Here is a 15,864-nt window from a genome sequence, read left to right as displayed (position 1 = left end):
AGGAGTATGTGGCAGGACAGGAAGCCACTTATAACCATAGAGTCTAAGGTGGATAACCTGAGTCAGCATTTGTTTGGTTATTAAATGCACAGCAGAAACCGACATAATTACCCCCTGCTTGTGTGTTGGCAGATTGTGTTTAGCTGCCATGTGGCTCTGGGAGGAACAAACCTTTTGTCTGCAACATCTTGCACCTTTCTAAAAGTCAAAATTGAACTCATTATCTGATAACCAAATATCTCGTTTTATTGCCTCATTACTAAGACATTGGCTGAAAACAGCTTTTTTACATTGTGAAAGTGATTATAAATACAATTAGACGTCTTTTTAATCACAGCAACACATCATTTGGTTTTTTGCACATTTCTTTGACGGTAGATGAACGTTTCAGTCAAAGTCCATGGAAACAGACATCATTTCTCAGGCTCTTTGAGAACCCCTCACTTGCCCTCCTCAGCAGGCTCGTCGGCAGCATCAGCTGGCTGAGGGTACCGGAACCGGGCCTGGTCATATAGGTCATCCCTGGGGTCATAAGAGTGGGGATGGTAGTAAGGATAAGGGTAGAAGTTCAGTTTCTTCTCTTTGTGAGGAGGAGGTGCTGGCTCCTCTACAGGTTCCTCCTCTGCTTCTTCCTCCTCAGGTGGAGGAGGTGGTGGTGGGGGCCCCACAACTTTCCCCTTGATAGGTCTTGGAGGATTGTCAATCAGGCAGTCGGGGTCCCAGTAGGGGTCACAGTCATACTCCATACCCTTGAAGATGCGGATGGGGGCCGGAGGAGGAGACTTTTTGACCAAAACCGGTGGAGACAGGGGCAACTTCTTTGGATGAGGTTGCTTAGGAACCACCATAGGGGGTGGAGGGGCTTTCTGGGGAGTACAGTGGGGGTGGTAACGAGGGTCGCAGAGTACTGGAACGGCACCAGTGGGCAAGTAGACAATGTGCGGCTTGCAGAGGGGGTCCTTGCTGTTGCACAGGAAAAGCACATCCGCCTGGGAAATGGCTGGAGCAGGAGGAAGAGGAGGTGGGGTCAACGGAATATCTGTGGGCTTTGGGACTCCTTTCATCGGAGGCGGTGGAGGAGGAGCGTATTTGCACCTCTTGTCTGTGACTGGGTCGCACATGATCATCGGCACACCCAGTTTGCTCTGGAAATAAGAGGCGTTTGGGCCATAGGCATGCTCGAGGTACCTCATCTGCTGGTAGAGCATCCGGAGCTTGTCGATCTCATAGAGCTGAGAGAGGAAAGGAAAGATCAGTACTTTAGTCCAGCCTGCGCAGATCTACATTTAACTTCAAAACCTGGAAAGCACTTAAAAGTCATGAAGAAATATGTACGTTTTGACACCAGAAAAATTAGAGAACTCTGATCAACCCAAATTTTTCCTAAAATGTGAATCTAATCAAAGAGAAAACGATGACATGGCGGTTTTAAAAGGTTCACATGAATATAAAAGAGTCCCACCCCCTCAGTGTGTCCGATGCTGCTGTAGTATCTGTAGTACGCCTGAAAGTCCGGGTTTCTTCTGTACCACCTGGGGTCCGCATTACGCTTCGGCCTCGAGTGAGACAGGAAGTCGTTGGCTTTCTCCGAGTGGATGCTCACATCGCTCAAAGGCACCATCTCTGTTAGAGAAGAATTATTAAACACCATCTCTTACCTGCTTTTAGAGATTTAGGATCTGCACGTACCTTCCTGTTTGATGGCACTGAGCAAAGATTTGGCATCCAACAGGCCTGCGAGAGGAGATTTATTTATTGGTCAGTGAACAGTTGTTTCCAAACAGAACTGTGAAAGAATTCAACACTGACCTGAGAGGAAAAAGAGACAGCATAGCGGCCCCAGCAAACACGATGAAGACACCATATTGAAACTGCAGCCCAGAAAACTATTATATGAAGGGAAAAAAAGCATTTTTGACAAAAATGTAGAATTTTATATTTACAGAAATCAACTTGTTGGTCCTCTTCGCATTAGACTGTCTTGAAAAACATTTCAGAAATGCTAAGAAATTTTAAAAGATTACTATTTGTATATAACATTTCCAGAAACATCCCATTACATGTACTCTAAAGCTTTAAAATACAGCTTAGTTGCACAATTTTGGCTAAAGAATGTGGCTGCAAACATTTTTGATGATGCAGCTCTGTGATTAAATAAAAATAAAACATCTGGAGATGTTTCACTTACCAGGCCAAGGAGGCTGTCTTCACTGGACCAACAGGACTGAGTGGGCTAAATATCAAACCTCTCTGTCCTCCAGTAACTTAATCCTCTGTCCAATTGGATTTCCCCCAACTTCCAAACCAAAATCTTGTCTCCTCCTTCTCTTTTAAAAAAAAATATTGTTTAAAGTGAAGCCCTTGGGCACCAATTAGGAATAAAAAGCCTCTGGACTGAGGCCATTAAGAACAAGACTTCAAATGGAAACTCCCCATTAGGTCTGGAAGGAAACCATCACCTGCTGGGACCAACTACAACCATGGAGAAAATGTTGCCTACTGAAAGAGTGCCTCAGCAGAAAAAAAAAAAGCTGTAAAAGGAACCACAGATCACAGCCATAAACATATATTTAGAAAGATGTTTTTCAGGTTTTTAAAACACGGGTAGTTCTTAAAAGTGGTTATTTGAGTTTAAAGGACAGCTGCTTTTCTAGCAGCTCTGCAACAGGATATCTATCAAAACTTCCCACTAGTCTCAGCATGTTCACTACTTAATGTGCTTAACATACAGCATTCTTGCACAAAGCTGTAATGCCTTGTTTGTCTGCTGAAGTTTGCGTTTTTTTAACACAAAAGACACATACCCATGCAGAAATCTGGTAAATATATACTCAAATACTGCTAAGTACACAGGAACAGTATCTTGAGAGTATTCATAACCACAAAGCAGTGGATACTTGTGAATGTAAAAAGCTGAATGTGGCGGAAAACACACCCTCCCCATGGTGAAACATGATGGTAGCAGCATCATGCTGAGGGATGTTTCCTCAGCAGAGATGGAGAAGCTAGTCAGAGCAGATGGGAACATGGATGGAGGTAAATACTGGAAGTTTTCAGCAGAATGACACTAAATACAGGCAGAGCTACAATGAAATGGTTTGAATCAACATCTAAATACATTCAAGAATTTGTGCTGAGACTTTATGTTTACAGATCCCATCTATTCTGACTGAGCTTAAGAAAAAAAATAAAAATTGAGCCAAAATTTCAGTCTCTAGATGAGCAAAGTTTGTAGAACTAAAATAAAAACCATCCATCCTTTTCCACCCATCTCCAAATTTATGCATCGCTTTGTGTTGGTCTATCACATAAAACTTAGTTTCTGCTCATCGTGTGAACAGGTTCAAAGGGTATGAATACTTTTTTGCAAGATACCATTTCTTCAACAGTATGTAGCATGAACTCTTATGCGATAAACTTTACATATTGGGGTTCGGTAAAACTGGAACTGAGTTTTTAAAACCAAAAAGCAGACTAGGCTGATTGCTACACCAATGATTGGCATTTTATTTTCCATGTGCATAAAGTCAAACATGTATAGTCCTGAAACATTTATTATAACTCCTCAAATACAAGCTGCAACATTAATTTCACTTGCATTAAAGTATAAAATGTACAGAAATTCTCATTGTGCTTTCAACTATAAACTGTGGATACACTATACTATGGTCTGACATACATATTTACATGCAGTTTAACAACAGGTTTCTTGAACATAAAAAGCAATGGGTCAACAAGAGCAAAAATTCTCTCCAAACAGTCAGGCGTAAGAGGAAGTCCACGTTCTGCCTGACTTGGGTTACAAAATGCAGATGGAGGAAACGCAAAGAGCTGATCCGAGTCTGTAGGAGGCGTGTCCGGGATGGTTCAGACGAAGGTGATCCTGGTGCGGGCCTGGTTGATCTGCCACACGTTCAGCTCCTCGTACTCCTCCAGCGCCTCCTGGAACTGAGCGGGAGTGTAGCCGCGAGAGACGCAGCGCTGCTCTGCTTCGGCCATGCGGACCACGCCGCCGGCTCCACCGTGGCCCGCAGCGCCCTCTGTGGCGAGCTCACGCAACATGGAGAAGATGACGTCTGATGGACGCTGGGTCCTACAAAGAAGGGGGGGGGGTTGGGATGTTAGAAGTTGTATCCCAGCTTAAAATATGAACTCAACAGGAGTAAGAAGGTTCTTAAAGTCGTTACAGCCCCAAACTGTTTGGTTTGCAGCTTCCCACTTCAAATGATCAATTTCCTAGAAACATTTCTAGATTTTTCCTCAACAGCTTTTGAAAACCGTTCTAGACTTTGAGTAAAAACATTCACCTTCAAAATGCAGCTGCAGAGGCCATGTTTTATTACGTTTTCAGGAATCATGAAACCGTCTTCTGGTTTACCCGTGTGGTGAAGGGCTAGTTGACCGCTTTTCTAGGAGCCTTTTTCAGTTCCATTTTAAAATAAATCATGCTTATTTAAAATCAGTACTTTTTTTTTTTAAAGAACTTCGACATCTTTATTACCCTGCTCGTTTTGACCGTGCACCAGGTCCAGTTAAATTGATTAGTAGTGTAGAGAACAGGAGAAACGTGCATTTAAAGCCAGGTTCCATTCCCAGAACATTATAAAAAGGTCATATTTCATATCGTTCCCAGTCTATGCGGGAACCCTGGGCTTCACACAAGGTTTCCTACTTTGTTCCAAGTTTAAAAAACATGTTTTCTGTTTTTAGAGAATTTAAACCCTGACTGCAGTGCAAACATGACAACGTGTGAACACGTAGCTTGAAAAACCCGTTTCCTTAAACAGAGCTCCATAAAAACCCAGAAAGGTTTTACAGCTTCCGCCAGCACCAACAGCTACTGTGATTAAATTGCAAGAAGCTCATAAAAAGAGGATTCTGGGTCGGCATACATCCCACCACCTAGACCATACTAATCTCCAGCATTTAGTTTCTAACACCAACCTGGTGGTGCTGGACTTGTCAGCTTGTAGAGAATCCTTTGACATCTCCATCAGCCTCATTGCCTCGTTGACATCCTCTTTCTCCACAGTGTCCATCATCCGAAGTCGGGCCTGAGGGGAGGGGGGGCAGTACAAGTGATTTAGGGACAGAAATATGTAAATAATTGTACTTTTAATTTTGATCCACGTCCGTGTGGGCTGCGCTGTGCCGGCACTGTCAGACCGAGACAAGTGCAATGCCCTCTGGGATGGCCGGCAATTGCCCAAGTCTCCGCCTCTCAAAACCAGCTACTCTCTCCACAGGTGGTGAACAAAACCCAAACACACAAGCGACACAAACGATGCCAAGGGTCTGACGTCTCCATGTGGAGGGTGCCGATGACCGCACTGGCCATGGTCAGTTTTGCATGGGTTTGCACAGCTGCTACGATTGAAGACAGGCTGACTGCCAACCCTGCAAAGCTGGCCAGAACCAGCGTACAAAAACAAGCTCAAGAGTTGGTTCTGAAGAGATAAAATATCAGTACGAGTCACTAAACTAACTAAATCAAGCTGATGTGCAGGGGCACAGCTGTGCTTGTGGCAGCAGTGTGCCACCTTGTGGCCGTCTGCATGCAGTACATCACCCACCTGTTTACCTGAAGTGCTGGTTTTGCAGTAGATGGATGAATGCTACCTGCACAAACAGCACTTTTGACAACCAGAGGCAGATCGATGTGAGATCGGGTGAGAAGCTACACTTAAAACCATTACACAGTTAAATAAACTGAAATTCTACACTCATCCAACACAAATTTCTGGATTTTTTCTAGGAACTTTTCTGGACATTTGATTGCAAAAAATTAGATGTGCATGGGCTTCTTCTTCTACAAATTACTAAATAATCCTGAAGTTAGCAATGTGTTAAACCGGCAGTCACAAAAAAAAATAAAAAAAAATAAAAAAGTGATGCTAAAGAATACCAAAGTTTTTAATCAGTTAAATTAAAGATAAATGTTTAAATAAAATACATGTTAAAAAATATATCTATTTGTGAGAAAACCTTTTCTCCCAATACAATACAGATCTTGAAATCTTTCAAGTCTGAAAATTTTAAAATGAATTTGTTTTTCCCAGATTTTAGGAGAGTTCAGAAACCCTGGAACCACATCGTGCTTAAAAAAAAAAAAGCCCACAGAAGAGTGCGTCCAGTGTGGGAAAGAAGTGCTCACACTGCAGTAGGCCAGGTTATCATCACTACCTGCACTGTAAGCACTTTATCACACACTGGGCTGTCAATGAGCACAAATCCATGCAGACCCCACAACACTTCAACATCAACAAGCCTTAGAAGCAACTAGATGAGGAGATTCCTAATGACTGCAATCGTAATCCTCACCAGCGCAGTGGAGAGGCGGAGGATGGAGAGGAGGGTACGGGCCGAGGTGAAGGTGGTGTCTTTGCCAACCCGAGCCTCTTTTCTCATTTCTACGTAAGCAGCAGTGATGTAATCCGCCAGAGACTCCGGCACGACTGGCTGACGCTTCTTACACAGAGCTATGTAACGTCTGGAGGGAATAATAAATTATAAACCGAACTTGTTACACTTTACTGATGTATAGTTGAAGGTGTTGTTTTGCTCCTCACCTCATGAGTTTCATGTCGATGGGTGTGAAGTGAGTAGGTGGCTGGCGGGAATGCTGGTGGACGTATGTGATGTGTTGCGCCAGACGCAGGTCAGCGTCCGCATCGGGTTTGTCCTGCATGAGCCAGAGCAAATCGAAACGCGACAGCAGAGCGGCCGGCAACTGAATGTTCTGCTCGATGCTCTTCCGGGGGTTGTAGCGGCCGTAGGCAGGGTTTGCAGCGGCCAGGATGGAACAGCGGGCGTTGAGGGAAGTCATGATGCCGGCCTGGAGACCAGAACAGCAGTTACAAACGTGTCCAAGTTTCGGGTTGTCCCCCTGACGCCGTCTAGGGAGTCACCAATACCTTAGCAATGGAGATGGTCTGCTGTTCCATAACCTCATGGATCGCTGTACGGTCAGCGTCTGCCATCTTGTCAAACTCGTCAATGCAGCAGACGCCCTGGTCAGCCAGCACCAAGGCGCCTCCCTCCAGAGTCATTTCCCCAGTCAGAGGGTCCTTCATCACAGCAGCGGTTAAACCGACACCCGATGACCCCCGACCTGTTGTATACTGACCTAAAACCAAAGGAGGAACATAGACTGAAATAACAGGCAGAGCTGAGACTAGATTTGGGTTAAATTAACTCGAAACCAAATTACTGAATGAAGTTATCATTTAAACCTCGCATGGGGCTGTTGCTGATAATGGCGTGAAAAATTTCCATCATATCGTTAAAGTTCTTCAATGAGATGCCAGTAAAGTGCTGGAGTCACTGTTTCCATCAATAATACAGGACTGCCCCTTCCCTACATATTGCTGCACTGTGTCAGCTGGCTGAAAGAACGCTACGACAAGACCGACAATTTGAAAATAACCAATCACGCTGTAAAGAGCAGAAGATTTATAAAGATATTATGTAGAACAAAATAAATAAAATAACAGCTAGCTATAATAACGTCATTTTATTTATTAGAAATAAGATGATTTTTTTTAAACTTGTGTAAGTACTGTCAACTTTTACTCAGGCTTCTACCAATAGAAACTCATACTGGTCATTAGTGGTCATAGCATGAACAGGCACTGGACCACATGGAAAGTTAATATTTCACAATGAAAGCATTAATGAAAAAAAAAAAAAAAAAAGTATTAAAAACAGGAGACGGGACTTACTTCTAGGAGCCAGCCGGTCGATGTAGGACAACAGCTGGGACTTGGCAACTCCTGGATCTCCCATCAAGCAGATATTTATGTTGCCTTCGGGAGACAAGACAGATTTTCAGTTTTGTGCCAATAGTGCTTCCTAATTTAAGTAATATTGTTTTTGATATATGTGATCTTTTATCAAGCAGGCCTAAATCACTGGGGGAATTTTATTTCTTCTTTGTTTGATTTTTAGAAAGTATAAAATGTTCAATGGGCCAATTTACGCTCACCTCTGATTTTCATGCCTTTTGGAGCTTGTTCCACCCCTCCAACTAGCAGGAGCAGCAGAGCCTTCTTCACGTCCTCGTGTCCATAGATCTCTGGTGCAATCGAGCCAGCGAGCTTCTCGTAAAATCCTTCCTCTAAAACCGAACACGGGTGCTTTAGTTACAGAGAAAGTCCCACTGAAGAAAAACCCACCGCAGATCCTGACCTGTGATGCTGCGTAGCTCCTCCTCGGTCAGCTCGTCGTTACCGAGCTCGTCATCTTCGGTTTTGTTCATGAGCGTGATGCTGTGAGCTTCAAGGTAGGTTTCTGACAGAAGCCCCTAAAGATGCCATATTGGGCTTAATTTACATTTAAATTTGATGGAAGACAAACAGAAGTAATGTCAGGTTAAACCACGAGGTTACCTGCGCAGCCTGACGGAAGCCTGTACGCAGGAGAGGGAGAAAGATCCCTGTGATGGCTACATGGTCTCCAGGCTGAGCAAGACGCGTGTTTTCACCACGTGCGTACACCGTCATGCTTCTAGGAATATTACCAACAGGAACCTGGTCACTCTAGAATATCAGACAACACATAATAGTAAAATTAATAACCGGTGTGAGTGGCTCTTTCTCAGGTCTCCAATATTTTACAAAAGGTGCTTTATTTAAAGGATTTTACGGAAAATACTGAATGATCTCCAGTACATGTAAACAGGTCCACCATTACAGCAGTAATGCTACTAGAAGAAAAAGCAAATAATTTGGGATGGCTGTGGGACTGAAAAGGCCTTTGACCCTATAAGGGTTGCTGCTGAAAGGGTTGATATAATAATGAAGGGAACGCACATTCTTGGATAAAGAGTTAAAATACCAACAGATTACTGTAACAGAAAAACTGTTAAAACTGATTTACTGAAGGTTGTCTGTGGCGTACCACAAGGTTCAGTGCTCGGCCCAAAATGTTTTATCTTACCTATACACATATGTAGAATATATTATACAAAAATGTTGATAGTGTTTTGTGAAGTACCACAAGGTTCTGTTCCAAGCTCTAAACTTTTTACACTACATTTACTACATACTACTACAAAGACATTTAGAACTGTGGTTCGTAATGTAAAACCATTTTTTTTTTACCTGTCAGTTCTCTTACCAAACACAACTAGTAATACCTAATATTATTTAGGTGCATGGAACTAGATTGAGAGAGAAAACACACATGCTGTATTGGCCAGAAAAAAAGTGTCCTAAAGGTTACTTTAGGCTATATCAGAGCCATGGGGTAGCACACAACCAACCCTAAACAGGGAAGCTTTAAGAGTTACAAGTGGATCAGATCATTATGACCCAACTGACTGATTTAGTAGAGGTTAGTTCTGCACTGGTACTGCATGAAGTATAAAACCTCTAATATATTTAGAGGTTGCTTGGAAATAAAAACGCTAGATTTGAAAAGCAAAATTTTAAACAAATAAATTATACAAAAATCAAGACATTAAAAACAATATGTATAAAAGCAAGAGTTGAAACACAATTTTATGTATATTTAAAAAAATAAAAAAAAATCTATATTGGTGTTTTTGTAATATATGCTGCCACATTATACTAATAAACAAAGAAGGTAGATGCAATAAGCTCAGCATCTACCCACTTTAATATATCTGTTTGCTATTGAACTTAAACTCTGCTTGTTTGCAAATTCTCAAAAAAAAAATATATGAATACAGACTGAAAGATGTATGTATTTATATTACAGAAGCTGATCTAACTTTCTGAAATTCCTTACATGCTCTTGGATTCGCAGTTCCTGGAATTTGACAAATTTGGAGCCCCTGGTCTGCAGGTAAAGCCGACCTCCAGACTTGTTGGTGACACACTCTTGGCTTGGACACATGATTAGTGGCATGAAGGATGGAGACTGAATCTGATGAACACAAAGAAGTAGTCATAGCAACAATCTTGTGACAACAATGCTGCTATATTTGGGCGTAAGGAGCAACAGATCCAATCTTACTGGTTGGTAAGTCTCGGCACCACACTGGTCACACGTGTACGTTGCCACAGCCATCATTGGTTTCACCTCCGTGGCCCGGGTCACGATGCCTCGAACTGCGACTAGGTGACCGATGTTGTCAGCCCGTATGTCACGTACCACCTTGGGCTTAGAGGTGCTGGGAGCTTTGAAGTAGAGCTCACTGCAAAAGAAAAAAGAAGAAAGCATGGATCATGGGAAATATCCCTACATATAAAAGAAAATAAATAAATAAATCTAACATGGTTCTACTTACAATCTCCTCATGAGCTCAGGTGGGTACTGGTTACGGGGGTCTCTGGTGTCAGCAGGGTCCCGACCCCTTTGTTCCATCATCAACCTGTGCTCTATATAAACATCCAGAGAGTCTTTGGCCACCACCTACATGCAGGATAAACACCCATTAACAAGATTAACTTTATAGAAATGATTTGCTAGACATGGCTATTATTTAATAAAATATTTTTTAAAAAGACCTGCGTACATCTCGCTCTTTGTATTCCGGCAGCAGTTCGTGGACGGCGTCAGAGAACAGACCCGTGTAGCGGTTGGCGTTCTCGCAGACGCTCTCCACCAGCTCAGGGTCTTCCTCGGCCACATCGTCCAGCTCAATAAAGAGAGACACCTGGTCCCGGTGGGCCAAGGCCACCTGAGCGGAAGAGCAATTAGACGAGTCCACAAACACAATTTCACCCACTTTCTAAACCCTTATCAGAGCCAGACTTCCTCAGACAAAGACTACTTCTATCCTGCACAAAGTTGTGTTAAATATTCTGTGTTTACTAATTAAAACATCTGCATAAAAAATTAACCCAGGCAAACTTACAGGGAAAATAAAAACATAATTTCAATGTAAAAAAAAAAAAATGTACAACCTATAAACCAAACGGAAACATATTTTTACTTCTATGGCATTCATGAAACATCGTGCGAGTTTCTGATAGAAGAATAAAAATCATTTAAGCCACATCGGACTTCAAACGTGACACATTTGTCAAAATATATTTATTTGATCTTTATTAAACCAAAAAAACAGCAGTAAATTGCACAACATTGGCTAATGTGTTATAACAGGCAGGCGCATTTAGTGAAGCAAATATATTTATCAAATATAAAACGCCACACGCTCAACACCAGATGGCAGAATTTATTTTCTTTTTTCAGAAATGTGATCATTTAGTTTGTGTTACACCTTTTTTTAACTTGTATTATGGGTTAAATACTAAGATTTCAGCTTTGGAAAAATAATAAAATATTATTTATTTGGAAATTAAAATGATATCTTAAGACAAAATGAACAGTCGGCAAAATGGACAAAAATTAAGTCTACATTTTGTATAATTCACTATACTCACCAGCTGTGCTCCGTATTTAAACACCTTCTTCCCATTGTCATCCTCTGTATAAAACTCCTGCAGGAACCTTTTGCACTTCTCTGCAAAACAAAACACCAACAATGGTTATTTTACTTGGAAAAAAAAAAAAATGCACCACATTCTGCAGAAAAAAAACATTTTACTTATTTAAAGTCACAGAAAAACAAGGTGTTTAGAGTGTAAAGCAGGAAAAAACACAAACAACAGCAGAGGGCCTCCATGCTTGGAGCTAAGTTGTTGTCCTGCACCTCCTCCCCCTCCTCTTTTGTCGAATAACATGGCATCCTGCAATCCCGATGAGTCACTATTGCTACAGTAGAGCACAAACTGCAGCTGGTGCCCAACAACAAGCATACTTCACCTGGATGGGCCTCCCATCACAGTTTTAGAGTGAAATAAACAGCAGATCGCTCCAGGTGGGGAAGGTAAATACAACAACAGACGCGATCAGTTCAGTGTCCCTTTCTCTTTAGGAAATATCCCCTTACTTCTCGAAAGAGCCATAACTAAAAACAGTATTGATTTCCGCGTTGGGAGGAAGGAAATATCACTTAAATATACTCCACTTACTTTGACGCCGCGGGAGAAAATTCGCAGCGCTGCTGGTTCATTTCCATTTTCAAGGATGTTATTGTAAACAAAGCAGCACATGGCTTTTGTGCCCCGTCACTGGGGTATCCCTCCGCGATTCCTCCGCACACAAAAACAGTCCCGCTTGTTGTTTTCAGACCTCGGCCAGCCATCTTCTAAAGGTTGGCCGAGGAAAGCTGCTGGTAGTACCCGGAGACAGACCGCGCTGCGAAGCCCCGCACCGGGCAGCGAGGAGGCGCTGGTTTAATGTTTAACGCCGGAGACTTTTCACCGCAAGCGGGCTTTAGAGTTTAACCTGCGTTACTACAGTTTAATTCAGACCCTGATGTCGATTTAGATAATCTCAGGGTCTGGGCACCATGTCCAAAATAAAGGATTCATTGAGCTACTGGTTTAAATATACGCTTAAGCTGAATTATTAACAAGGTAGTTTACGTTGTGTGGTTTTAAGAAGGCTGAAGTCAGCGTCCGAATCGGCACTTTAGTGAAGGGATATTCCTTTATTTTGGGGTTAGAGTGATCAGTTGTAGCTCATAATCTTAAACCCATAACCTTAATAAATGTAAACAAAACCATTGTGCACTGGTTACAGATTCTGTAACTTATGAAACCCACATTAATTTTGTTAAAATACAAAGAAACTTTAATCTCTCCTATGCTTTAGAGCTACTAGCTCCAAATGTGAAAAGAATGACTATTTCAGTGAGCCAATAAAATTTGGCACTTGTAACACCTTAGATGGGATGTAGGGTGAAAGTCTTTACTGGCTCCAAAAAACAAAACAATTAGGTTGGTTTTTTTTATTTTATTATTATTGTCAAGTGCAGGTTGAGTACAGGTTTTACAAATTAAGAAACTGTTTAAAGAAATTCTGTAAATGGTGTATAATATTTTATCTATATTTATCTTGTTGAGAATGGCTATCTTGAAGCAGGGTTCTATTTAAAAGGCTGATCTAAACATAAAATTAAATAAAATTTAAGCTTCATTTTTTTTTTATACCCTCGTCACAGAGGCATTTAGTCTGGGTCGGATTTCTCTCAGAAGTGCAGTTTCCAAACAAAATCCAGTTTAATTAATAAGCTACCCCCCAGTACAATGTCAATAAAGACCATTCTATTCTAGTCTAAATGTGAAAAATAAAGTTCAAAATCACTCTTGCTTTTGCAACATATAAACTAAAAGTTTTACAAAGAAAAATCAGCTTTAAAGTATCATTGAGCAGCTTAAAATAAAAGGTGGCCCCATTCAAGTGTCTCTGTGGCCAAAGCCATAAATAAATCAGGGATGCCTGTAAATTGTAGTGACTTTTAAGTACTTTTCTATAATCTTCACATGGTCCAATGTAAGGGAATGTAGTTATATGACTCAAATCATATCCAACATCAAAACACTCGAGTTATTTTGGTGTGATCAGACATCAGCCCTTCATATTTTATAAGGGCCCACAAGCTGAATGGAGATCACTACCAATGTAGATGATAGTAGAGTGGAATAATGTCTCACATACCTGTAGGTTGTGTGTGTGTGTGTGTGGGGGGGGGGATCTAGAAATCAAGACCAGGTTGGATCATTACTACCATTTCAGATTTTAATCTTGCCCATGACATCAAGTTTTCCTGATAAATACATTTATAGAAAGGAAACATTGATAAAATATTAAAAAAGTAAATTCATGCCACTGAAATGAACAGTTGTTCTGATATATGCTCATAAATTTTACTAAGTATGCATTTCCAGACTACTTCTTTGCAATTTTGTTGTGCGTTTTTTTTTTTTTTTTTTTTTTTACGTTAAAGGGGAACCCCGGCACGTAAACTGACTGCTGCTACAATGGCCAGCAACACTTTTTATATATATATATTTCAGTAACTTTCAGAGAGAGGCGCAGCAGTCAGGATCATTAAATGTTTAAAAGTAAGCAACAAATATAGCTTCACTGCATTTAGTGTACTCACCCACTGTAGAACTAAACACATGAAAATATCTGGATGCATAAAATGAAAAACGAAGCAGTTTTAATTGGTTTAATTCCTGCAGATTCAGTTGTTCTGGACTTGCTACTGCATTTATAACCGGCTTTTACAGCAAGATCTGTGGACGGTTCTAGGAGCTTTGCACCAGCAACTATATATATGGCACTGAGTGAAACAAGGGGTGGTGAAATGAGCAGCATGGAGCAGTAATGACACACAAGGGGGATGTTCGAAGCAGTTTGCAGAGAAACCCTCCGATCACAACGGGCTGTGCTTGGTGGAACCAGCACATCTGTTCCTCCTCGGTTTTCCAACGCTGATCCCCTGCTTCAGGAAAGTGTTCACACAATGAATGACTGTTGACTTCCCCTTAGACGTCATTTCCGAGCGACTTTGGGCTCGCAAAATTTAACATAGAAATGTGCTTATTTTGTGTCATCACGTCTTTAATCCTGATATCATGTCAATTGCTACCCAACCCCTTCAATATGAAAATGTTTGCCACAGGCACTTTAAAGGAAGTCCATACTACTTAAAAACTGAAATTGCCCTTTAAAGTTGTGCCGAGCCGGAAGCTTCGAATCGGACGCCAACTTCACTGTTGTTGTCGTTTTTGAGGTTTAGCAAAAAAAAAAAAAAAAAAAGGGTTCTGTGTGTTTGTTTTGGCCGCAAGTGAAGTTAAAATAACGTATAAAAGAGCTAAAACACACCATTTCCCCCGAAGCTCAACAAAAACCGGCATTAATACATAAAGTATTGGACAGAAAGTCGGTGAAACCAGCAGCTGATTTTAAGGAAGCCGTTAGCAAACGTCGCGCTAAATACAAAATGGCTCATCGACTATCAGGAGCTAGCTCTCTGGTTAGCCAGGCAGAGCAGCAGAGAAAACAACCAGTTATGCGTGTTTGTTCGGGGAAACATCTCGTTGTAGGGCCCTAAAAACCACCCGAAATACACAGAACCGTCTGCGCTCTCATTTATAAACACTTACAGGTGATCCGCAGCGTTTGAAGCCGTTATATAAAGTTATCAAGTCAAAGCGTGTTTTTATGCAAGTTTTCTTACAAGTAATTTGTGTTTTACGATTAAAATTATGAAGTAACCCCTCAGATAAGATGGCATCATCTTTGCGAACACGGACTCTAGTATCATTTAATTCCGCTGAAAATGGAAGTTATGGTCGAACATGTGGCTGCTCCTTTGTTTAAGGATCCATCCGGGTCACCGAGCAGTCACAAGCTCAGACAATGCTGAACTGCTTGCTTACAGGTCTGAATAACGCTCAGAAAAGTTTATAAAACTGAAAACAGCAGCCGGTCCTTTTTATTGAGTTATGTTCATATACACATATATAGTATCCAGCTGACTTTTATAACTTAGATGTAAAGGCTATTATAGGATGATCATAGGGTTCAAAATGATTAAAACAGAATCTGATCCAACTTTCTATTTCACGCAGTCATTCGAGTATTTTCTTTTGATTCTTCAAAACATCTTTTACGGAGTTTGTTATTATGACCAACCTGTTGCTGTCATATTGCTCATTAGATTTCAGTATTTACCTTTCTCTGCCGCGTAATCCTTACGAGCCATGTCTGTAGCGTTGAGCGTCGGGCGAAATGAGACTCTTATAATAACGTTGAGTTGAAACCGACTAAAAATGCAGTTATATGTTAGGTTTAGACTGCTTTTCTATCACCGCAGCCCTGAATTCATTCACATGCAGGCAGCACTTCTCCCGGTCGCTGAGCAAGAACTGGCGCCACTAAGACATCCACGGCGACCAATCGCCTCGCGTCTTTTGGCAGTGGGGGGCGGGCTTTAACAGTGGCGCGAAAGTTGCAGGAGGCACAGTGTCACATGACCACAGGAACAGGCGCGAAATGTGGTAATAAGATTTCATCCACCACCAGGCGCTATGAATG

At 41.5% G+C, this 15,864-nt stretch overlaps 2 protein-coding genes across 4 annotated transcripts; both read right to left on the bottom strand.

Moving 5' to 3' along the window:
• Positions 1-223: 223 nt before the first annotated feature.
• and3 (actinodin3) lies at positions 224-3,335 on the bottom strand. Of its 2 annotated transcripts, XM_047354581.1 has the most exons (5): positions 2,189-3,335; positions 1,810-1,886; positions 1,690-1,734; positions 1,463-1,623; positions 224-1,232 (listed from the first exon to the last, which is right to left on the bottom strand). In XM_047354581.1, the coding sequence occupies exons 2-5, from the start codon at positions 1,862-1,864 to the stop codon at positions 441-443; spliced, it is 1,053 nt and encodes a 350-aa protein (XP_047210537.1). In that variant the 5' UTR covers positions 1,865-1,886; positions 2,189-3,335; the 3' UTR covers positions 224-440. The 2 variants fall into 2 exon arrangements, with proteins under 2 accessions (XP_047210537.1, XP_047210536.1); XM_047354580.1 differs by lacking the exon at positions 2,189-3,335 and having other exon boundaries at positions 1,810-2,156.
• A 145-nt stretch (positions 3,336-3,480) lies between these two features.
• mcm7 (minichromosome maintenance complex component 7) lies at positions 3,481-15,717 on the bottom strand. Of its 2 annotated transcripts, none has more exons than XM_047354575.1 (15): positions 15,502-15,717; positions 11,352-11,431; positions 10,481-10,645; positions 10,253-10,377; positions 9,979-10,159; positions 9,751-9,888; positions 8,388-8,537; positions 8,188-8,302; positions 7,985-8,116; positions 7,722-7,805; positions 6,915-7,126; positions 6,570-6,835; positions 6,322-6,490; positions 4,945-5,054; positions 3,481-4,093 (listed from the first exon to the last, which is right to left on the bottom strand). In XM_047354575.1, exons 1-15 carry the CDS (start codon positions 15,530-15,532, stop codon positions 3,868-3,870), a joined length of 2,184 nt encoding a protein of 727 aa, XP_047210531.1. In that variant the 5' UTR covers positions 15,533-15,717; the 3' UTR covers positions 3,481-3,867. The 2 variants fall into 2 exon arrangements, with proteins under 2 accessions (XP_047210531.1, XP_047210534.1); XM_047354578.1 differs by lacking the exon at positions 15,502-15,717 and adding an exon at positions 11,943-12,060.
• Positions 15,718-15,864: the final 147 nt, after the last annotated feature.

The sequence above is a fragment of the Girardinichthys multiradiatus genome, chromosome 23 (genome assembly GCF_021462225.1).
Source record: "Girardinichthys multiradiatus isolate DD_20200921_A chromosome 23, DD_fGirMul_XY1, whole genome shotgun sequence".
NCBI classification, from domain to species: Eukaryota; Metazoa; Chordata; class Actinopteri; order Cyprinodontiformes; family Goodeidae; genus Girardinichthys; species Girardinichthys multiradiatus.
Note: the sequence above shows the minus strand (reverse complement) of the source record. Positions and strands in the feature narration are given on the sequence as shown.

What these genes read in the sequence shown, in the direction of transcription:
- mcm7 (XM_047354575.1), bottom strand. Translation starts at nt 15,532, where the DNA reads ATGGCTCGTAAGGATTACGCGGCAGAGAAAG. An exon ending in AGACCATCTCCATTGCTAAG is followed by an intron (nt 6,836 to 6,914) that starts GTATTGGTGACT and finishes TCTGGTCTCCAG; the next exon opens with GCCGGCATCATGACTTCCCT. An exon ending in TCCGCCTCTCCACTGCGCTG is followed by an intron (nt 5,055 to 6,321) that starts GTGAGGATTACG and finishes CCCTCCCCTCAG; the next exon opens with GCCCGACTTCGGATGATGGA.
- and3 (XM_047354580.1), bottom strand. Translation starts at nt 1,912, where the DNA reads ATGCTTTTTTTCCCTTCATATAATAGTTTTCTGGGCTGCAGTTTCAAT. An exon ending in CTGTCTCTTTTTCCTCTCAG is followed by an intron (nt 1,735 to 1,809) that starts GTCAGTGTTGAA and finishes CTCCTCTCGCAG; the next exon opens with GCCTGTTGGATGCCAAATCT. An exon ending in CAGTGCCATCAAACAGGAAG is followed by an intron (nt 1,624 to 1,689) that starts GTACGTGCAGAT and finishes CTTCTCTAACAG; the next exon opens with AGATGGTGCCTTTGAGCGAT.